Genomic DNA, 24,907 nt, shown 5'->3' with positions numbered 1-24,907 from the left:
TTTTTTATTTTATATATTTTTTAATTTGTTTTTAAATTTAATTATATTTAGAGTTCAAGGAATTTCAAGGGTTTGTGGATTTACTTTATTAAATATATCTAGTCTTTTTCAGAATGATTCATTAGTGTTGTTCTCAAAGATTAAATGTTTTCATGTTTTTTTTATGATCCAGTCAATTCCTAATGACTATGAGAATCATGAGACCAGCAATAAAAGAGCTTGAAATCAGTGATGGTGTTAAAACATCATACGTTTGCGTTAGAATCGAACTATAAACATTTACACGAAAAGCCATTACCTCATCAGAGCCGAGCGGGAAAAATCAATACTTATAGCCTCTTATAGATACAATGAAAGACTGGACATTTAATATACTCTATGTGATCATGTAGTGTAAATCACACTGCTGTAATTTGATCTGTAATGTGAGAATGTTTTCTTGTAAAACCTTGGTCATGTAGTTTTTTTTTTTTTTTTTGCTGCTTTGATTGCTTGTCATGTTATATAAAATAATTAAGATAAAGCCGAGGCAGAGAGTTGTCTTTGTTGTCTGTAATGTTAAATTTATTTATTTATGCTGCATATCACAGTATGAATATTTGTGAATGTCTGTTAATTAGTCCTTTATAATTTTAGACATTTCTAAATTTGTTCAAGTCAGTATGCATCAGCCGTCAGTGATCATGTGCAGTGGTTCAAGACAGATCATTTTGTCAGATGAAAAGTATGATTCACAAAATTTGCCTCAAAAAGGTAAAAATTGCCAAAAATCATCCAGTTTTCATCTTCAGAATAAACCAGCAGCCCAGAATCCGTTTCTTGTGTTTACTGAACATCCGGATTGATTTGCTGTTATTGTTGGAGCAGCTGTTTGATCCTACTGGTTAATCATCTGTGTGATGGGGGTCTTTAGAGTCACATGATCAAATCGATGAAACCGCTATCAGGACTAAAGACAGGGTCCATCTGAGGGGGTCTTGCTTGTAAACAAACACAAGCATGTCGGCTTTGTGAAGTGAATCAAGTTCTAAAGAGATTGCTGAAGAACCAAGAGTCATCTGGCAAAAAACATAATTATTACTACTGAGATTTGATTATTTAATAGGATTGTTCATTGACTTTGGAAACATCATCCATTTATTACAAGTAGAAATAAATAAATATACACATAATTTAAATACAATAATCTAATATTTAAGAATTATATTATATACAATTATATCATTAAAAATTATTTATATAAAATAAAAAATATAATAAAAAATATAATTAACCTGAAAACAAAAAAAACAACAACAACAGTTAAATAAAATATTACATGTTGATATACTGTATAATGTATAATATTTAATAAAATGTGTAATTAAATAAAATAATGAAATAATTTAAATAAATAATAAATATTAAAAAGATAATTTGTAATAATAAATAAATAAATAAATAAATAAATAAATAAATAATATTAAATTAATAATAATAAAAATAGCTAAATAAAATACTGATCGTATTATCATATCAAAATATATAATATTATATTATATTATATATAATAATATAATACATATCATTTAAATACAATAAATAAATATAACTCAACTGAAAAGAAATATGTAAAAAAGCTAAGTAAAGTAAAAAAATTAATTTCACATACTTTAATATACTATAATAATACTATAATAATATTAAACAAGTAGAATATTATATTTGATTACATTAAATTATATTTATTTATTTATTTTTAAATCATACTATTTTTAGACATACATGCATTTATAAGCCCTACTTTTTTTGATGAGTGTGAAGTGCTACATGAGACATAAAACTAGCACAGATATGTAGGGAATCAGTTAATTACATATGCATATTCATCATTATATGTGAATATTTGGCTATGTATAGACCAATCAGAATCAAGTTTTCCAGACGGCCATTAATACACATTGTGATTACTGCTGGTTGTGTTTTTGTAGCTCTTTAAACACTCTGTATATTTGTTTATTTTATTTTTTTTTCAATCAGTATACTATAGAGGTCATTTGCAAATTAGCATAATTACTCCAGCCTCCCCAAATGTTAATGAAGAGCATATTTGAACCTTCTGTTGTAAAGGCTGATGTGAATATATGAATATATAAATGATGCTGATAGGTTTGCGTTCTCTTCGATCATCCTGCACGAATTGATGCAAGAGTCACGATAATACAGAAAATGTGCTTCCCAGCAGAAGGATCCAGGTTTCACACTCACACCGGGAAGGGAAGGGAAGGGAAGGGAAGCGAAGCGAAGGAAGGGAAGGGAAGGGAAGGGAAGGGAAGCGAAGCGAAGCGAAGCGAAGCGAAGCGAAGCGAAGCGAAGCGAAGCGAAGGGAAGGGAAGGGAAGGGAAGGGAAGGGAAGGGAAGGGAAGGGAAGGGAAGGGAAGGGAAGGGAAGGGAAGGTTATTAAAACACACAACAAAATTACTAAAACTTAAACTAAATTGAAAACAAAATATCCAAATAAAAGCTAACAACTCAAAGTATTAATAAATAGTATCTAAATAATACTAAAATAACACTGGGTCAGATTTTCTTTATTTTTGTATTATTGAGATGCTGTGATAATTGTTTTATCTTTGTATTTTCTATTTTCATTTTAGTTTAAGTTTTAGTCATTTTATTGTGTGTTTTCGTCACTTTTATTAGTTATTTTTAAAATGTCTATATAGTTTTTATTGACATTTATTTCAGTTTTAGTTTTAGTTATTTTAGTACATCAAATTAAATTAAATGAAAATTAAAATGTCTTTATTTCTTCATGTTTTATTTTATTTTGTTTTATTTCAGTTACAATTTTTTTTATATAGTCATATAGTCTTATAAAGTTTTTTGTTATATAGTTAAATTAAGTTCGAACAGAAACTAAAATGTTGTCATAATTTACTCTCCCTCAAGTCATTCCAAACCTGTTTGAGTTTCTTTCTTCTGTTGAACACAAAAAAAGATATTTTGAAGAATGTTGATGATAGCAATAGACTTTCAAATATTTATTTCCGTACAATGAAAGTCAATGGCTTCCATCAACTGATTAATAACAAACATTGAAGTTGTTGCCAGGCAGACTGATGCAAATCAGTCACTCATGAGGGTCTCTGTCAGTAGGATGCTGTCTTTGAATGTAGCTCCCTATGTAGACAGTACAGTAGGCAGCTGGATCCAGTATCTGTTTCTCTTGCTGCTCATTTCTGTCTCTCGTTGGAGGAGTTTAATCAGATTGTCTTTCATTTCTTCTCCGACAAACTCGAAACTTGTTTGAGTTCATCTAATGATCTGCATGTCTAATTTAGACACAGGCATGAAAGTTTCTGGCTTCTTTTCTCTTCTCCGTGAGCTAATGAGTTTTAGCTCCCTGGACAGATATGCGGTTTTAATTGACAATTGGCAGGCAGATTGCGAACGAATCACTAAAAAAAAACATATTCTTTCCCTCGAGGTGACAGCATTATGCAACAACCTGTGAGGAAAAGATGCTTGAATGATGAAGTTTATGAGTTAGAAGAAGAATGAGTCTGTGTGTGAGAGAGAGAAGTAGAGAGAGAGAGAGAGAGGATCTGGACCTTCATAGCATCATCATGCACCGCCGGTTATGGATGTTAACAGTCATGCCATCACATATCACTTCTACATTAAAACTAAAGAAGACTATACACAGATAACATCCAGGGCTGAACTGAATAAACAGCCCCATCTGCAACAAAACGATAACCCTGTAAAATCTGACATTTGAAATATACAGAAAAAATAAAAACAATTTTAATGGAACGATTAATTTATCTTTTTGAATTAATGAATGAAATCGTTTACAGGTACAGCCTGGCATATGAAATAATAGTCAGGAAAATCAGTTTATTGAACCTTTTGATACAAAATAAAATAAAACTAGATAAAATAAAATACAAATTTGCGTGTGTTTTGTACAGCGTGACTTTTTAAAATGGAACAGTTTATTGAATATTTGATCAAAATTAATTCATTACTTCATTAAAAGTTTGCACGTTTTGTAAAGCCTGACATATGAACTAATAGTCAGACATCTTTTTTTTTTTTTTTTAAATGGAAAGGTTTATTGAAACTTTTAAAAAATGAATGAATGAATGTTCATTAAAAATACCATATAATATCATATTATTTTAAAGTATAATATTTGATATATGGCTTTTATTGTTCATTTGTATGATATACAGTAGTGAGGATCTGGAGATCATAATCGAGAAGTACATCATATATTGTATTAAAATGCCTGCAGGATTTCACCATATTCATGCTCCCGTCACTGAACATCAGGAGTGTTGTTAGTATTCTGATGACCATCGAATGACACGGGACTCTGGTTACGGGGCCAAAGAGTCGCGCTCCTGCCAATTTATATATACATATGTACATATATGTATATGTATATATATATATATATATATATATATATATATATATATATATATATATATATATATATATATATATATATATATATATATAAATTACCTATATATAGACATTTTTTAAGGTTTTATGAATTTTCATTACCTATTTTAATGGATTGAGATTAATAACAATATGAAATGCTATGAAACAAAACTGATGCTTATTTTAATAACTGGTTTGGATTTGGTATTGTAACTTAGATCAGTGTTTCACAACATTTATGACCCATAATTACATGAATATTGATATCAATTCTTTTGGTCTTTTTATTTATTTATTTATTTATTTATTTATTTATTTATTTATTTATCTCGATGTTGCAAAATATCAACAATGAACAGCAATGAGGCTTACATTTTTTTTGGTCAGAGGATATTGCTCTGTGTTTGATTTCTGTGCTAAGTTTCAGTTTTTACACAGATAAGCACATTAAGAATCAGAGCCAGTCTAATTGTACCTCAGAGTGCTAATAAATACACGCATGAATAATGAGCCGAGTCATGAATTATGCAAACGCTGAGCGGGACAGAACTGGCTGACGCTCAAAACTCCCCAAAATTACAGGATGAGAGCGGACGGCCCGTTCGTCCAGAAACAGACCAATTTTGTGGAAATAGATTCAGCCGGATGAATCTCACCCGCTGTGTCAGGAGGAGGATGAGAAACCAAACAATGGTGCAGAAAATCTCTGAGTCATGTTTGTTTGAAAGGCCCCAGATAAAAGGATCATATCATGGGAAACATGGCTTTTCATGATCTCTTGAAATATAATATGGTTGAAGACTTTATTAATGTGGGCTTCTTCGACATTCATGTGTATATATATATATATATATATATATATATATATATATATATATACACACACACGCAGTGACACTCACAGTTACACACAGTTACACACAGTTACACACATGCAGTGACACACACACACACACACACACACACACACACACACACAGTTACACACACACACACACACACACACACACACACACACACACACACACAGTTACACACACAAAGTTATACACATGCAGTGACACACACACACACACACACACACAAAGTGACACACACTCACAGTGGCGACAAATTTTATGATGGATATATTATTAGTGATCCCCAAGCTCCCAAAAGGTGAATTTTTTTCCCCCCCAAAATAAAAAGTTGTGCCACAGAGGGTTGAATATTATTACATTTATAAAACTTATGAGCAAAATTGTTATGTAAATCATTTCAATATATATTTTTGCATTTTATTTCATTTTTCAGTATTTATTGTTTGAAAACGACTGTCCCGCAGTTGTTGCAACATTTACAACACATCAAACAATTTTCCTTCAAATAAAGTTTTAGTAAAAGTTGTGACTGTTTTATTTGTATTGATTTAATTAAAAGTATGTTATGTTACCAAGGAAATGACATTATCAATGAAGATTTGATTTGATGTGTGAAGAAAAGTTACATTAAGATAAATATCACTATTTATTCACCTATGTACATAACCTTTTATTAATTGTGCATGAATTCAAGATACATAAGATCCTAGCTATGAAATTAGAATTCGCAAGACTGATTAATTATAGCACATGGTGTTTAGACAAATAAACTTAACAGGGGTCATTTATATATGGCAATCTTTAAGATACAGCAGCAAAAACAGCATGTTTACTTGTAAAGGTCAGAGTGAAGGTGTGGAGAAATTGAAAAACTAAATTAAGGCTTTGTTGGCGCAGGTAACCTTGACTAGCATTATAGGCTAAGCTGACTTGGGGTAAAAACGAAATGATACAAATAGTCTGTAACGTGTTAGTAGTTTAATTAAACAGAGTATACATTGTGTGGTAGATGTTTCACAGCACTTAGCTTTCCAGAAGTGTTCGAGCACCGTCTTACCAGCAGAGGGCATCACTGACTGACAGCCAAAACACTGACCTAAAATCACCCGATTTGAAGCGTATCAGTTACACAGGATTAGTTTTTATGTGTATATAAATTAATTGTTACTTCAGATGCTATCTGCAATGTTTATGGTCTTTTCGGGCAGGATAATGATACATTGAAATCGTTAAGAAATTGCTGTGCACATGCTGACACAAGTAGCCTAACTGATCCAACACATATTTCGTTATGTATTTAATTATGCAGGATAATATTAAACATGAACACATATCTGGTATTAGTGTCTGAAATTGATTTGTATATATAAAGAATAATACCTGTTGCTATATTTCTCTATATTGTATTGAAATTCAAAGCTTACCATGCATCATGTTGGATATAAAGCTTCAAGTCATTAAGTCCATACTGTATGTTGTCAGCGCTATTTCTCTGAATAACTTATGATGTGTATATTTTTACACTCTTAAAAATTGCTGGGTTGTTTCAGACCAACTTTGAGTCAGATATGGACTTACCCAGGAAGTTTTGTTTAATTTTTAAATTAAAATTGTAACTCAAAAGTTGGGATAGTCCATATTTGACCCAAAACTGTGTTAAAACAACACAACATTTTTTAGAGTGTAATGTCCTGATTAAGCAACTCAGACTCTCATTAAAATGTTATGTACAATGTTATGTATGTATATATAAATATATAAATAATATATATAGTATATATATATATATATATATATATATATATATATAGTATATATATATATATATATATATATACATACATATATATATACTGTTTAATAACAATATCATCCAGTAAGAGTCTTTGTGTAAAGGTCTTTCTTTTAATTTTTGATGCGTAGACTGTAGCCTAAGACTATCCCACGTTTTGAAATTAACTCACTGTAAATTTTCTAATGGTTATTAAGAATGTTACAATGTTATATTAAAATGTTATTGTTGTTTTACTTTGTCCTTTCATCTCCGTTTACAAACCAACATTTTACAATTACAGTCAGTTTGCAATCCGTCCCTTTGCGCCACCTGGCGGTAGTTTCGCAAATGATTTTAACACGCGACTGACTTGCTTTTAACGCCGCGGCGGTATTGCCCATTCTGGTTGTCCACCTACTGTATATATGTTCAATTAATCATTTTACTGTACGAATAAAAACACTAGCTATAACAAAAGCAGTGAATAATTGTACAAGGCGAATTAAGGTGTGTAAATGTCAATACAATACAAGGCGAATAAATGTCGTGAGCATCTTGTCATTTGGAATGCATATTTTGAGGATCTCGTCTCTCTGATGTTTATGTTCGCTACAGTAATGTATATGAAAGCAGGCTAACTTTAATATGCAGGGGAAATTAGTGATATAAATTTACGGGACATTACGTTGTAAGAATGTACGGATAGCTTCTTTAGATATTAAAATCCAGATCTGCAAAATCGTACGATTTTCCTATTAATTCAGAAGAATGTATGGGAATACTAAGGAATAGCCTACCAATAAAGCGGCAGCTTCACTATTATGAGGTCATGAGCAATCCAGATCTCTATGATCAGTGATCATTAGGAAGCCCCGTCACGCAGAAGCACAGCGTATGCCGCGGAAGAGGCTAGTTCAGAGGTTCAGACGAGTCTTTGGTGTGTGTAATGTCAGCTGCTCCGGCGGTACACAAATAAACAAGCAGGGAGTGCTGTAAAAAACAGATTTAATTAGCTTGTTAAGACGGAGTTGTGAGCGCGCGCGTGCCCGCACTCACTCGTGTTTCCCCTCCAATCACTCTGCTTTGATGCGACTCTCAGAAGAGAGGGCAGATAATATAAATGAGACAAGAAGATGTCTGAAGGTGACATTGGGACACGCATTTGGGTCTGTGAAGCTGTAAAATCAAAGAATGAAATAAATGCATGTTTAATGGAGCCATATTTGACAGAGGTGCTTTTTAATGGCATTACTCCATTATGATCCTTCAGAAATCATACTAATATGCTGATTTGCTGCTTAACAGACATTTATCAATGTTCATTGTTGAAAACAGGCGTGCTGCTTCATATTTTTGTGGAAACTTGCATTCTTTGATGAAAGTTCAAAAGAACATTAATATGGAGTCAAAGTAATTTCATATATATACGCAAAAAAATAAAGTTTTGCAAAAGAAAATAAAGTTTTGCAAACGAAAATTAAAGTATTGAGGAAAATAATTTTGCTTTTTGCAAACAAAAATAAAGAATTGCAAAAACATAAATGATACCGCGCAAAAAAAAAATGATTTTGCAATACATATTTTCCATGGTCATATCTATTATTTTTTTTTTGCAACACTGATTTTATTTTGCGTGTCAGTCTAGTTTGAGCTTGCGCTGCAGGTTTTTCCTGTGCGCTTCATTTTTTCTGCGCGTCTCTCGCTTTTGTGGCGCTGTTTTGACGTGGGGGTGGAGTCAAGGGGCAGGGGCGTGTACAACATGCCTCCCTGGAAGTGACGTCATCGGCCCCGAGACGCAGTTCACTGATCCAGGTACTGTCATGATGAGCAGATGCATGCGAGTGGATCGCTTCCTTTTATTCACTAGCATTTAAAACATGCATGGTTTCGTTTTATTAACTTTATTAACAAATGTATATGTGTATTAGCAGCGTTTGCTCAAGTTAAAGAAGTTGTTACCATGCACATCTGCTGTTTTTATTTCTCTCGATGTGCAGTCTTTTACTGGCATAAAGTTGGCTTGACGTTGGACGTTCGATATTCGCAAATCTAGGGAACGTCTCTAAAGTGTACATGCGAAACTTACTTATAACACTTCTCTAACGTCAATAGCATGCAAGGAGAAATGACTAACAGTCATGAAAACAAACTGTTAACTGTTCATCCAGGTGTCAACTATAATGCACACCTTTTATATTTTTTGATTAAATATAAAAATAAAACTGTAAATCATATGTAAATATTGCTACTTTTCATTACCAAATGGACGTAAACACTAATTTAACGCTCAAATGAAAAATAGCAATATTTTACATATGATTTACAGTTTATTTGAATAATTATGAAAAATATGAATATTCCGTGTGTGCATTAGTTGACACGAAGATGAACACTTTACGGTATGTTTTATGAAAGTGAGTCATTTTGTTCAAATGCTATTGAGCTTCAAATTATGGCATATTTTAAATTTGAGCCCATTCGGTAATGACAATGAACAATATTTTACATACCTCACCGGTAACCGTGGTGAGGTTGTCATGGCTGCGGGGCTGGTGGCGGTTAACCTCAACGCTCAGAGTAAACTGATATTTTTATCGTTTATTCAGCTGTGGCGGGGATGAACTGTGCTGCGTCCTATATTACGCCCTTTAAGTATGTACTCTTTTGGTGAAGAAAAAGTACACACTTTTGAGTGTGTAGTAGAAGAGTAGGCAAGCTTTGGGATATACTATTACGTCATACAACTGCGTCTTTAACAGTCTGCTCTGTTGCAGAGTTACACACACACCCTGTCACTGGAAACTGGCCTGCCAATCATCTTGTCACAGTGAACATCCTCCACATTTCATTTCAAACGGAAATGGCCAAACGGATGTTTATAAAAGTTCACATATTGTTGTTGTAGATGATTTTTTTTTTTATTCTACCTTATTAAACTCTTTTTTTATTAGTGTTTGTAGTTCTGAAATGAATCCTTTGCCAAAACGCAATGGATTGTGGCCAATATTAGCCATTAGAGTGTGCACGGATCCACACTTCAACAATCAGGGGACTGTTTTCAACATACTTATTCTAATCTCACATACTATTTAGGATGGATAGTATGAACACTGAGACGCAGGGCTGGAGTCTAGCAGAGACACTTCAACCTATGAGCTCTCCAGCAGGGTTGCCAGGTTTTCAAAACAAAATCCACCCAATCGTGTTTCGAGGGGACCCCCGGTAAAAAAATCGCATTTCGGGGTGTAAAATACACAGGTTTTTTTTTTTTTTTTTTTTTTTTTTTTTTGCTGGGGTTCCCATAGTAAAATTCGTATTCCAGGGGCTAAATATCACGTTATTGGTGTTGCTTCAACCCGCGGACATGAAAAACAACCTGCCGCAACAAAGTAGCCCGATTCAGATAATTTAATTCAGTTACAATGTTTTAAATTAAACTTTTAACCAAAGTTTTAATGGTGCAATGCAAAAATATTTAGTAGTGCAAAGTTGTAATGTAGCATTTTATGTCGAAACTAAGCTAAGTTGTAACTTAGTTGCAACTAAATAAAACGTTCTTGTGAGGAACATAGAAATGAAGGGCTGGGAATCGATTCCGAGGTATCAGTCAACTCAACTCAATAGAGCTGCTCATTATTTCGGTCGTCTGGTAAATGTTCCTTAGGGCCTTTTTGTGTTAATACGAGCTTTTATTTTGAAGGGCAGGAGGATATAAAGGCATGTGATCGGTGTTCGTGGTGTGTGTGATTGCTGTCAGGTGAGTTTGTATTGCTCATTCTGCTTCCGCTTTATGCTGTGTTTGTTGTGCTTTCTGTTTTATGAGAGAAATAGAAATTTGTGAGGAGAGTTTTAGTGTGGCTTGATTCACTGACAAACAGTTTCTCATCGATATTGTTCAGAACGGATCAAGTCATAACATGATGTTTGCCCTTAGTGGTTCGCATTTTGTGCTTCACATTTACATGAATAAACAAAAATACAGACATTGCTTTGTAGGACTAATATTAAAGTTTAATAAATGCACAGCTATATAGGCCTACATTTTGAGTCCCATTTACTGCATAAACTATGTAGTAAACTTGAATGCACACAATTTTATATATATTTTTTTATTTTTTACATTATTCAAATGATATATATATGATGTTTGCTCTTAGTGGTATATGCACTTATAAAAAATGTAATAAAATTCTAAAAAAAAACTTCAAAAAAATAATTTTTAGAAATATATTACTTAAGCATCTAATATATACTGTGTGTGTGTGTGTGCTACAGTGTAAATGAGTGTGAGTATAAAAGTACTAAATCAATCGATAATAGATATATATATATATATATATGCACACACAACTATTTAAAGAAATCTAATAAAACATATAAGCCAATAGACATAAATAAATTAAACTATATTATTAATTTATTCTGCTGTGTTGAAATGTGAATGTTTTGTGAGGCCCACAGTTTGAGAACCACTGGCCTACGAAATTATGTGTAGTTTATCTCATAACGGTCAGAGATGCACAGAAGAGGCTGTGGAGGTTGGTGTGTGTGTGTGTGTGAGAAGCAGCAGCACACAACCTTCTGCTGTTTGTTTTATAATGCTGTAAAATCAGTTCTTATATACTGCAGCTGTTGTTTAAAACCCTCTGAAGATTTGTTGCAGTTGTTTCTTCTATTTTTAATCAGAAATATATTGTCTAGATTAAATAATGCCTGTATTCCTGGTGCCGGAAGCAGCGATTTATAGTCCAGCTTGAAGCTGAAGCACGAGTGAATGCGTTTTCTGTTTGGCGATGTGAAAACACTTTTATCTCTTCATCCTCTGAACAGGCAGTGTCACACAATTTTTTTTAGATAACCAGCGCGTTTCCATGATAAAGCATAATGAGTTTTTTCCAGCTCAGATGGGACCTGGATCTTCTGGTGTTCATGTGTCAGTAAGCACAGGTCGTCCACAGACGCTAAAGATCCGTCTGCAGGACTCTGGAGAAGATAAGAGCGCAGCGAGGCCGTCTGAGATAATGCGGTGCTTTTAATCTTTGCAGAAAGGACTTGGATATAAATATGTTTTTTATCAAGTAAAGAGATGCACACTTTACAAAACATCCTCCACATGAATCCAAGTGCAAACTTCCTGATCGTTGTGCTCGGTATGTTGAGAATGGCAAGCAAACATACAGCTCTGAATTGTTCTTAGGTGTGTTGAAATGTGCAGTATGTGAATTTTATTGTAGGGATGGAATTTGCACAATGCCAATGCTTATTTTTAGCTGCGGCTTGTGGATTTATTGTGCGATCACCTCCCAGAAATGTTGCATAATGTTGTTCAAGATGTTCATCTTAAAGCCTATTTTTAGACCCATTTAGATTTTTTTTTTTTTTGTCTGTATTGACATTTTTCATCATGTTTTTTTTTTTTTTTTTATTAAGACAGATTTTTTTTATTGTACATTTTATAGTATTTTAACCTTTCTCACCATGAAAACACCCAGGCTCCACCTTTAAAACCCCCTGATTTAATTATTTTGTTTTATTTACTTATAGATTTAAGACTTTCTGTATATAGAGTCTTTGCTGTACTTATCTTATTTGAACCTTTCTCGCCATGAGCCACAGAGTCTGGGACAAACAACTATCACACCAGTCAAAAAGTAGACACGTAGTTGAAACCATGGTTGATATTTCTTCTGGTTCATTCATCACACTTGAAATGGAAAGTCAAGTTGAGCGCTGTGATGTAGCCATTATTTTCATGACAGTGAAGCACATTTCCTTCCAGTTCTGACTGCACTGGTATTGCCTTCTGAGCGGTGAATGTAATGGAGTAGCCTAATGTTGGAGTGTCCCGTCTGTCACACATCTGTGTAATTATGTGAATCATCAGAGACGGCTGCTGCCGCTTGACGCTCCAGGTGTTGACATGTGGCAGACCGACGGCAGGAATGTGTTGGAGTTTCAATTCCTGTGAGATTTAACCTGTGAACTCTCGCAGATTCCTGGTGGGAGGATGATGATGATGATGAGACGTTTGCGCTGCAGTCTTCAACTTTACTGCCTTCAGGGATCTGGACTGACAGAACAGAGTGTACTTGTATGAACTCCAGAACATGACCTGTAAACTTTACCTTAAAGGGTCAGTTCACCCAAAAATGAAAATTAGCTTGTGTTTTACTCACCCTCGAAGCATCCTAGGTGTATATGACTTTCTGCTTTCAGACGAATGCAGTCAGAGTTATATTAAACATTATCCTGGCTATTCCAAGCTCTATCATTGTAGTCAGCGGGTGTTGCAGTGGAACAGTCCACAAGTCGTCAAATAAAGTGCATGCATCAGTAATAAAATGTGCCACAGACGGCTCTGGGGGGTGAATAAAGGCATCCTGTAGAGAATCCATGTGTTTTTGTAATATTTTCCATATTTCACACTTTTTTTTTTCTCACTTCTGTTATCTGTCATACGCGGAAGCCATTCTGTTGATGTGGACAATCAGAGACTGAGTGTGTGAGAATGCTGAAACTATTGAAATATGAGTCGGATGGTCTTAAATTATTCATAATGACTTGACGTCTGTGTGTTCAGGTCAATGGATGGAGTAACGTGTCTGACTGTTGTGTCTGTGATGAGACTCGTCTTCATTTGTTCATCACTCTTCTGTTTCATGGCCGCTTGCAGGATTTGTGTGCTAAATATATCTCTGCCGTTGAGTCTATATGTCTGTTTTTCTGTCTCTCGGCTGGTCTGACAGCTGTTTCCTGTACGGTGTGTGTGTCACGATCAATGAAGTGGTCACCTGTGGCGATCTGTGACAGGAAGCACAGCCGAGAGCGAGTGGAAGATGGAAGGTAATGAAGGGAAAGAGACTGAAGAGGTTGTCTTAACTGAAAATGTATGGTCATTTACCCAATATGAAAAACATTGATGGATAATGTGCAGTGCAGATAAAGTATCTGCTCTGTTGCATCTAATGCTTTAGAAACTTTCCCACAGTAAAGGGATTAGAACACAGACAAAAATACTTCTTTATGAGTTTTTGGTAAATCTTTTTGATTTGTTTTCCAAGTAAAAATCTCAATCCTTGAAACCTTGAAATCCTTTGCAATAGACAAGATAGACCATATAAGCATTAAAGGTGGGGTAAGTGATTTCTGGTAGCCAATGTTGATATTTCAAATCACCAAAATGAACACACCCCTACCCCAAAAGGGTCTCGCCCCTATTTTGATAGCTCCGTGCCACACATACGTACGCTAAAAGTGCTACCGCCAGACCCAGAGATCGGCTGAATGGATTCGAAAATGGTAAAACTCAACTATTTAACTCTAGGGGAGTTGGAAAATGAGTTTTTTTTTTTTTTAAGTGGAGTGTTCCTTTAAGTCTTAACCTCATGCAAGGTTGATTCTGTAACAACTTTATCTTTTCAAGGTTTTTAATGTAGCCTATTTAATTGGAAAATTACACAAAATACCCATCAATATTTTCAAACGTTTTTCAATTGTTTCATTGAAGTATCAAAATTTAGATTTTTCTATTATAATTGCTTATGAGAAACTCTGACTCAAATAAGTCATCAGTAAATGTTCTGGGTGGACCTGAGAGGAGTTTTTTTATTTATTTTTTTTTATAAATGTTATGATCCGGCTGTCTGACCAGTGACCTTCCAGCAACACTGTTTTCCTTCCTCATCCAGGTGAATGGTCAAGGTCTGTCTGATCGCTCTATCTTTACCCGTTTTCCTTTTTCAATTCCATCGAGGTTTCGCAGGAATGTTTGCCTTTTCAAAAGACAAATATAGATGAAATAAAAAATAGATGGGGAGCGACTGAACGAGACCGGGAGGTCAGGAGAGAGAAACCCGTTCAGAGGTAGTCATGCCGAACCTTTGCTCGTGGTTACTTCGGTACTGTTATGATGCCAAACTTTTGTGAGTTTGAGTTGATGCTTTGAACGCGCAGACTTACCCCTGACACACTAAAGCACACACTGCTCCAGAGAAAGAGGAGGAGAGAGATTGTGAAAGAGAAAGATGTAGAGCTATGGGCTCCCCGGGGACCCCTGGAGAACAGGCTTCAGAACAGATTCCCGCTTCTCTGCTGTCACTATGGAAACCCCTCGTTATTTCGATTGCTGGAAGACACTGCCACTGCAGTAGATTGGTGTGCAGAGGGAAAAGATGGACATTTCGGCAGTGTGGGATCTGATGTGGACTGATCGGCCTCTCGTCCTGATTAGCGGCACATTAAACCGTGAGCAGATGTTTCTGAGAGTGCTTTCACTCATGCGGTGGTTACATCTCTGTGGTGCTCCGTGTTGGGAAAGCTACATTGAAACTAGTTTCTCATGTCACAAAAAAAGTATGTTGTCAACATTTTATGTGCAGTTACGCTTGGCTAGAAATGTTTTAAAAATGGTTCTTTTAAGAACTGTTCACTGAAAGGTTCTTTGAGGAACCAAAATAAAGGGTCTTCTGTGGCATTGTTCTGAAAACCTTCTTTTGGAACCTTTATTTTAAAGAGTGTAGTGAATGAGACCAATTGTCCTTCTGTGATTTCTGTATTTTTATGCCCTTTTGTTTTTCCAGTGAACCCAGTCCTTTGGAAAAAATCACAGAAAGGTCGTGGAAGCTGTGTTTGCTTGTCAACTCCAAATGCACCAGAAAATACTCTTCCTCTGGCAGAGTTACCGCGGTGAAACGCGGTAAAGCTCAGATCTCAGTGTTCTGTAGAACATCAGCAGATAAAAAGCCTGCGTGTCTCCTCCTGCTTTTAGTTGAATGTGTGAGTTTGTCTAGAAAGTTTGAGAGATTGTCTCTGTGGCTTTGTGTTTCTTAAAACACTTCCAGACTCTTCATGTGAAAGAATAAATGAAAGTAATAATGGTTTTTATCATTTCTATCTGAAATAAAACAAAGATAACACAGTGTACACACACACACACACACACACACACACACACATATATACTAACTGACCCCAAATTTTTGAGTGTATGTTTAAAAAATTTTTTTTCCATATATTCAATTCAAGTTTATTTGTATAGCGCTTTTTACGATACAAATCACTGCAAAGCAACTTTACAGAAAATTAAGTTTCTACAATATTAAGTAGTAGCTTATCAGTGGTGACTGTCAGTTTATGTGCATACGGCAGAAATGTTCAGAAAAATCAATAAAAGACGTAAACAAACAGACGATTAACACTATTAACAGCAATTATGCAATCAACAAATGTGGTAGTTCTGTATGTTGTCTCTGGGTTAGCATCATCTGAGGTCCTCTGAGGGGTTGGCATCATCTCTTCTCAGGTGTTCTGGATCCAGACTGGAGCTTGTGTAAATCCCGTGGAAAAACATAGAGTCATAATTAGCGTAGCTGCTGTTCCAGCCAAGTAAAACTTAATTAGTTTAAACCAAGTTAAAGATAATAATGTGCATTTGATCAGATATAACTGCAGTCCAAATATGAGATGCATTATTTGAATGCTTGGCCAAAGAGTCCAGTTTTTAATCTAGATTTAAACAGAGAGAGTGTGTCTGAACCCCGAACATTATCAGGAAGGCTATTCCAGAGTTTGGGAGCCAAATGTGAAAAAGCTCTACCTCCTTTAGTGGACTTTGCTATCCTAGGTACTATCAAAAGTCCAGCGATAATACATACTGTATTATATTAGAGCATGACTGATTTATCGGTGTGCAAATTTTATCAGATTTGTTAATTTGTGTTTATGTATAATATAAAAATTTATTTATGTATATATCATTTGTATATACTGTGTTCTATATACAGTACCAGTCAAAAGTTTGGACACATGAATGGGCAATGTCCAAAATTTTGACTGGTACTGTACTATAATATACACAAAGAATATCGGCCGATATATCATAGTTTGTAGTTGTAGTTTTAGTTTGTAGTTTGTTTGAACTTTGAATATGGTAGTTGTCAATCTCTTTTTGTTTTGGTATCATTCTTCGTCCACTAATCGTTTTCTGGCACTTTCTAGTCATGATGAAGCTGTGTTTAGTGCTCAGTGTGTCTCCAGTACCATGGCGGATAAGAGCAGCATGTGTTTTCCTGCAGAAACGCTCTCGGGATGAATGACAGATAGTCGCGTTGCTCCTGAGGGATTTCACACTGAACGTCGAAGCCGTTCACAACTTCCCCTCCGTTTATTCAGCTTTTGTGATTTCACTGTGCCAGACTGCTAATGAGTTACACTAGGGAAGAGATTGTGTGTGTGTGTTTGGTGTTCAGTCTGCTCAGTGTAAAGGCGAATCCCAGGAGAATGATGCATATCAGTACTATACTATATAGTAACAGTGTGTGCACATCCAAAATGTAAACAATGTACATTTCCACAGCTTTCAAAATGCAAAGTGTAAAATATAATTTCATAACTTACGTGTCCATATATTGATGTTGTACTGTATGTATAGCTTGTAAAATGTACACATACTATTGTGATTTAAAATATCTGTTTTCTGTTATGATGTACAGTATGTTAAAATGTAATTGATTCCTGAGATCTTCAGTGTCACATGATCCTTCAGAAATCTTTCTAATATGCTGATTTGCGGATCAAGAAACATTTCTGTTTATTACCAATCTTGAAAACTGTTGTACTGCTTCACTTTTTTTTTTTTTTTTTTTTTTTGTGGAAACTGTGATACAGTTTATTTCTCAGGATTTGCAGATGAATAGAAAGTGAAAAAGAACAACATCATTTATTTGTCACTTTTAATCAATTTAATGCATCCTTGCTGAATAAAAGAATTGATTTCTTCTGTACTAGGGTTTTTGTTTTATAAGCTTGAAGTTGATATTGCACATATTAAAACACAAAATACTGTATGCACAGGGCCTGTCAATGGCTTCCAGTCATGTTTCACTGCTGTTTCTCAGGTGATTTTTCACAGAGATTGTTGTGGTGGCGATTTTCTCGTGCCTAAATGCAGAAGTTGTGATTGGTCACTGCATATTAGTCAGATGGTCTGTTCTTAAGTGAGCGGTTGTGGATCAGAATAATCTGCTAGTGGGTTTGACTTCATGCCGATAGTCAGAAGTCATCTAAACACAGCGAGTGTTCAGAGAGACGTATGGATGATTGCATCCAGCAGCCGGTGACGCTCTCTTCTGTGAATGTAAAGACCAGTGCATCTGCTATGTGCTCATGTTATTGTTCCTTCACCTAATTGTTTTGTAGAGAGAAAGAAGGGTTTTCCTGAGGACATGATCAAAGCAACAACGCAAACTCTTGTAACTGAGTGAATACCAGTAGGAAATCTCTTTAAAAAATAAAATAAAATAAATATATGCGCACACATTAATACTGCATAAATTGTGAATATGAAAAAATGAAATGTATGTATGATTTACATTTTTACATGGTTTTATAGCCAATTATGTATATATTCAGGAAATACATTTATGCAATATAATTTTAAGCAATTAATTTGTTATAACAATGCTTTCAGGATTCATACCTATATATTCAGGATTTTTATAAGTATTTTTTAAGCATTTATAGCTATGCATTTATGATGTATAACTTTTTCAGGATTTATAGCGGTTTTAAGATTTGATCGAACATTTTTTTTTTTTTTAATTAATAGGTATATATTTAGGATTTAAATAACTATTTTCAGGATTTATACCTATATATTCAGGATTTTTATAACCATTTTTTTAAGCATTTATAGCTATGCATTTATGATTTAAAACTTTTTCAGGATTTGTAGCTGTTTTTAAGATTTGATCTGACTTTTTTTTTTTATTAATTGCTATATATTTAGGATTTTTATATCTATTTTCAGGATTTATACCTATATATTCAGGATTTTTTATAACTTTTTTAAACATTAATAGCTATGCATTTGATTTATAATGTTTTCAGGATTTATCTACATTTACATTACATTTATGCATTTAGCAGACGCTTTTATCCAAAGTGACTTACAGTACAGTGCATTCAGGCTATATATATATATATATATATATATATATATATATATATACTGTATAGAGAGAGAGAGAGAGAGAGAGAGAGTTTTTCAGAATTAATAGCTATATATTTATGTTTTTTATAACTTTTTTTTTTTTTTCAGGATATACAGCTGTACAATAATGCTTACATTAAATATTTATGCAAGATTCTTCATGACAAATTTCAGCCACACTCCTCTGATTTACATTTATATATTTTGGATTTATAAATATAAATTATTATAACTACGTGTTCAGTGCTTTCAAAATATATAGTTTTTGTCCTCCATATGTCATTTATATTTTTATTTTTTATTTAAAAAAAAATAAAAAAAAATAATCTGCTATGTTAATATAACCCCTCTGGTGCACACAGAGTTGCTGTACGTATGTGCAGACATTACTGAAGCGCTGTGTGACGATCAGAGCTGCTGTCAGATGTGTGCGTGTGACCGTATTCTCCTCCCATTCTCTCTCTTTCTCGCTCCATCACTCACGCTGGTGTTTCTCTTGTGTAGCTGGCAGATCGTAGCTGGAGTCGTATGTGTGCTGATCGCTCAGGATCCTGTACGTCTGTGAGTATACACTATTCACGTCAGTCTGTAGAGATGAACAGCTAGAGAGTTTCTGTACTGTACTGTTCTTAATCTGCATCAGTGCTTCTGATCTCTTCAGTTTGATTCCGTTCTGCATTGTTTATATTTCTGTTACTGATGATTTGGCATTATAGTATGCAAATCATGCCAGTAAAGTGCTTTGAATGGAAAGATAATGAATGATGGTGATGTTTGCAGAGAATTTAAAGATGAGGAGGAGTTGTGTGTGTGTGTTGTGGCCATTAGTTGGACTCTTCAAAGTTCAGTAGTCTCTTTCTGGATGACACTTACTGCTGTTTGTTTGTTTGCTCGCTCTTGTTTCAGACACCTAATGAGGCTTTTCTGTTTGACTCACATAATGAGTTTATGATTGACAGAACTGATGCTCATGTCTTTGATTAGTGGTGCTCGTTGCATCCAGCATCACTAGTTCTATTGCTCTTGCCAGTGTTAGTGATTTGAACAAACCTCTAAAGCGAACTTAAGCATTAAATGTCCGTGTGTAACTCGTCCTGCAGCTGCACTTGTTGAGAATGGATGTGTTTTTGCTTTACTAAACTGTTTAACCATCTGAAGTGATGCTCAGTGCTCGGTTTGATGGTCCTGAAGAGGATTTTAACCCTGTAAATACAACTAATGAATATTATGTTGACTTGATAAATAGTGAAATGTTGCTGACCTGTGCTCATCTGTTTAATTTCAGTTTCTGTTTCATTTTGGATATCGCATCTGGACCTCATTATATTTTTAAATGTTTTTATTTCTGGTATATAAATATGTATTACATGAAATTGAAATTGATTTATTCTCTTTTTGTGGCTAAATTATATCTTTTAGGTCAAGAAAATTCAAATTAAATGTTTTTTTTTTTATTATTATTATTATTTATTTAAGGGTTAAACTCCTGAAAGATACATTGTAAGATATAATTAAAACACAAAAACAATAAATTATTTTTTGCAGCAACAGAATGAACCCTACTTTGGTATCAAGATAATATTTTTTTTGTGTGTGTATTAAGCACATTTGCCCCCCCCCCCCCCCCCCCCCCCCCAAATTGTTCATAATGCCGATAAATTCTCATTCTTATTACTATGGGGGAAAAAATAAAAATCAATAGAATTTATAAACGATAGTCTTTTTTTTTCTTTTCTTTTAATTTTCTAATTTTATTTTAATGGAAGAATATTGTTTAAATTACAGAATTATGTTTAATTTATTTAATATTTTGTTTTATTTATTTTTATTTTTTTAAAGAAAAAAGTTTTAATTATACTGAATTTATACACAATATTTACTTGATCTGATCTGAGGGGTGAAATGTGACCTGACAAGTTTTCATGAGGTTCATCTTTTGTGTGTGTGTGTGTGTGTGTGTGTGTGTTTCCTTGTTTTAAAACCTGATAGCAAGTACAGTATTTCTGATGTTTCCAGTATGGAGGTGCTATAGTTCCCTCAGCAGTTGGGTGTCAGTGATTTCTCTCTGAACACAACCACAGATGGCGCTTCGTCGTGTTGTAACATTTGGGCTTTGACTAAACCGCTAATGTACTCTTCACACACGCTCCTGTGAGGTGTTGTTGATGCTGAAACAGGCCTTCAGAATTTGGAGAGTAAAGCAGGATGCAAAAGAAAGGTACATTATAGCAGTCACAGGAGATTAAACCCCCTGAGCCGCTGTACGCTGCTAAATCTACTCCACTTTCATTTGTCTGAGAGGAGCGCGGGAGAGAGAGCGAGTGAGCGTTTGGAGTGAAGCGCAGGGAATGGCGTGGGTGTAGCGGGGAAGATAACTGTCATCGCAGCGCACACCGCTCGCCTCTACACAGTTTTGTGACAGTAAGTGTCAGTTTTTAGGGAGGGAAGTGTGCAGGCTGTTCTTGTCTCAGACGTGTGTGGTCCCGTCACTGTCTTATGAGATCTGGATGGTTGTTCAGCTCTAAATCAAATGCTTGTGTCCGAGGAAACAGTGAGGCTCGCTGTGAGGACGGAGGTCACGGCAATCCAAACATGGCTGCATCCCAAAACACATACTTCTGCTACACAAAGTATGTACTTCAGTGGTGATGAAAGTGCATACTTTTGAGTGTTTAATTAAAACGTTAAGGCAGTGTTGTACCACACAACATGTTCAAGCACTTTCATTAGAAACCAGGCTGTCTCTCTGACTTTAATGGCTCAAAATTGACTTCTTAAAACATGTTTCTGGTCTTAATGTGAACAATTCATCAGTCCAGGTTATTCTAAAGTATATTTTGTCTTCATAATTTTAAATAAAATATGACTTTATTTTTCAGCTGACATTATCATTCCATGAATAACCAGCTTCCTTTGGAAATATGCCACATTACAAATGCAATATTGTCTTTGAATGCCTTGTAGTTTAGAAAAAAAAAACACTTAAAAACAATTGTCAAAGCTTTTACCTGACATTTTTTGCCATTTTTCTACAACTGAATTAGTTAAAAGAGATCAGTCACAAACTTCTGTTTTAGCACGTATTAGTTCAAATGGCTTCCATGCATGATTATTGCCAGACCAAATATATGCATGTCTGTTCATTTTGGTGTACCTTTCTTTTGCATCCTGATTTACTCTGCATGACAGTTAATTTCAATCCAAATTCATGCATGCATGGCTGTTTATATTAGGCTAAATGTGTGCATGCATGACAGTTCATATTAGTAGAAATTAGATTAGATTCAACTTTATTGTCATTGCACATGTAAGGTACAAGGCAACGAAATGTAGTTAACATCTTACCAGAAGTGCAATAAGCAGTAAGTACAGAATATATAGTGTCTACAATATGTTACAAATGTACAATAAATATACAAATAAGGCGGTATTATGGACATAATTTACAGATTTTAAATACTATCAGCATGATATATAGATAGGTGTACTATGAACATACTTTACAGATGGATTATGTATAAGTGTATGTACACTATAAGCAGAAACTATGAACATATGAACATCATTTACACTAGTGCAATGGACAGTAAAGTGCATAGAAAATATAAATGTATGCATGACTGTTTGTATTAGTCCAAATGCATGCGTGACTTTTCATATCAGTCTAAATGTATGCATGCATCCATGCATGCAAGATGGATAACATTAGCCAAAATGCATGCATGCGTGATGGGTAATATTGATCACAATGCATGCATGCAAAATGATTCATATTAGTCCAGATGCATGCATGCATGACTGTTCATATAAGTCTGAATGCATGCATGCATGACTTTTTATCAGTTTGAATGTATGTATGTATGATGGGTTCATATTAGTCTAAATGTGTGCATGCATGCAAGATCGGTAATATTGGTCACCAAATGCATGCGTACATGCTGGTTCATATTAGTCTAAATAAATGTATGATGGTTCCAAATTCATGCATGTATGATGGATTATAATAGTCTGAATGCATGCATGCATTATGGTTGATATTAGTCTAAATGCGTGAATGCATGCAAGATATATTAGTCCAAATACATGCAATATTATAATATTTGTACAAATACATGCAAACAAATTGGGTAATATTGGTCCCAATGCCTGCATGATGGGTAATATTTAGTCTAAATGCATGCTTGTATGCTAATATTAGTCCAAATGCTTGTATGAGGCATGCTTTAAGAATCTTCCACAAATAGTACACCAACACAATCACTTTTGTAATAAAATACAATTTTCAATACATAGTATATGCTAATTCTTGTCCTGCATACTACATAGTGAAGGTGGTAACTTTAATTTCCATTAATAATCCCACAAGAGTAGCAGTAGCATTATTGCATAGTGAATTGTATACATGAATCACGTTAAGGAAGTAATTTTGCCGTTTATGATATGAACTTGGTTGCAACAGTTTATTTTGAAACCTTTCAGCTCAAAGCTGATCTTTGTGCATGAATTTCATCTACCAAAAACACACATATCGTAGAGTTAGTGCCACTGACTAGCATACTAACACAATCACTCCAACAGGCCGTAAATCACACGTAGGTGCCAAATGGCACGTGTCCAAGGAAAGCTCATAAAGATACAGATCGTATTTGTGTGTCTGCATACAGTGCTGACAGGGAAGTGTGCAGGAAGCGCGCTGGATGTCTGGTGGCCGGAATCAATTTGTGTGAAGGCTGCTGGCGCAGGTATTGCTTTCGTGATATGATCTCGGACATCCATATATTAGAGGTCATGGCAGAGAAAGAAGACAAGGGCGGTAAAAACCCCTGACCGCTCATTTCTACGTTTACTGGAAAAACAATCCCACTGCAAAGGATTGTAGGATATGATAGTGGCATGTTTGTGGGATTTTAGTTGGTCAAAAATGACAGGCTTGTTGATTAAATCACTTTTCAGCTGCGGATGAAATTTTCTTTTGATTTTATTACTTTTATTATTAATTTAATGCTACATTTATTTAAAATTGCATGTAAATGTAACCCTTATTTGAAAATGCTGTCACTGTTTAGAAAGTTTTTTTAGAAAGCTTGTTATCCTGTGAAAGCAGGACAGTTTTTTTTCTTAAATGACTAGGGTAGATTGCAACAGTAAAAATCTCATAAATTTTCTCTATAAAATTTTAATAACATAAATCTTTCTATGCAGAACTGCCTTTATGTTAAGGGATGGTATATGCTACTGTACACACAAGACTGTATGATTACAACATTTTTTCAAAGTCTTTTTTTGTGTAATTGCTAAATTCCCAGTGAAGACTATCACTGCCTATAGTGACTAGTGATTTTGATGTCTATCATTGTTCTGTCTGTTTGTTTGTTCTGTCTGTCATTCTATCTTACCACACAGGCATTAGTAATCAAACACATACAGCATCGTAACAGACCAAATTAATAGAGCACAAATTGCCTGCTCCAGTGGTTCCCAAACTGAGGGATAATGTACAGTCAGCAGATTATTTAGCAAAACCTCTGCAGGGTGATAAAGATTGCACTGCATAATTTTCCGCTTATCCTGCGGCCACTTGCCTGATAAGTAAATAATTGAGCACAAAATATTAATTTTGCATATTTTAATAACCTCACATGACTAGCAGTAGTGAAAATTCAGCTTTGATCACAGGAATACAGTAGCCTATATGTTAAAACATTCAAATAGATAATTTAAATAGACAATATTTCACAATATTACAGTGTTTACTGTATTTTTAATGTAGCCTTGGTGAGCATAAGAGACCCCCCCCCCCCCCCAAAAAAAAAAAAAAAAAAAATGGGGTGGGGGGGCCTTGAA

The 24,907-nt window shown here is 34.6% G+C and overlaps 1 protein-coding gene across 6 annotated transcripts in view; it reads left to right on the top strand.

Moving 5' to 3' along the window:
* Window positions 1–24,907, top strand: part of LOC109059819 (RNA binding protein fox-1 homolog 3-like) — a 258,292-nt gene that overhangs the window by 68,204 nt on the left and 165,181 nt on the right. The window contains exon 1 of one of the 6 annotated variants that reach the window (XM_042734544.1): window positions 19,472–19,624. The exons of 4 other annotated variants lie outside the window; for them this stretch is intronic. In XM_042734544.1, the coding sequence (XP_042590478.1) occupies window positions 19,488–19,624 (137 nt within the window). In that variant the 5' untranslated portion in view covers window positions 19,472–19,487. Of the gene's footprint in view, window positions 1–19,471; window positions 19,625–24,907 lie in introns of those variants that run through there. One more of the 6 variants, XM_042734567.1, reaches the window with a different exon arrangement.

This window comes from Cyprinus carpio, chromosome A3, assembly GCF_018340385.1.
Source record: "Cyprinus carpio isolate SPL01 chromosome A3, ASM1834038v1, whole genome shotgun sequence".
Lineage (NCBI taxonomy): Eukaryota > Metazoa > Chordata > Actinopteri > Cypriniformes > Cyprinidae > Cyprinus > Cyprinus carpio.
The sequence above is the reverse complement of the archived record's forward strand: the minus strand, read 5'-3'. Positions and strand labels throughout refer to the sequence as shown.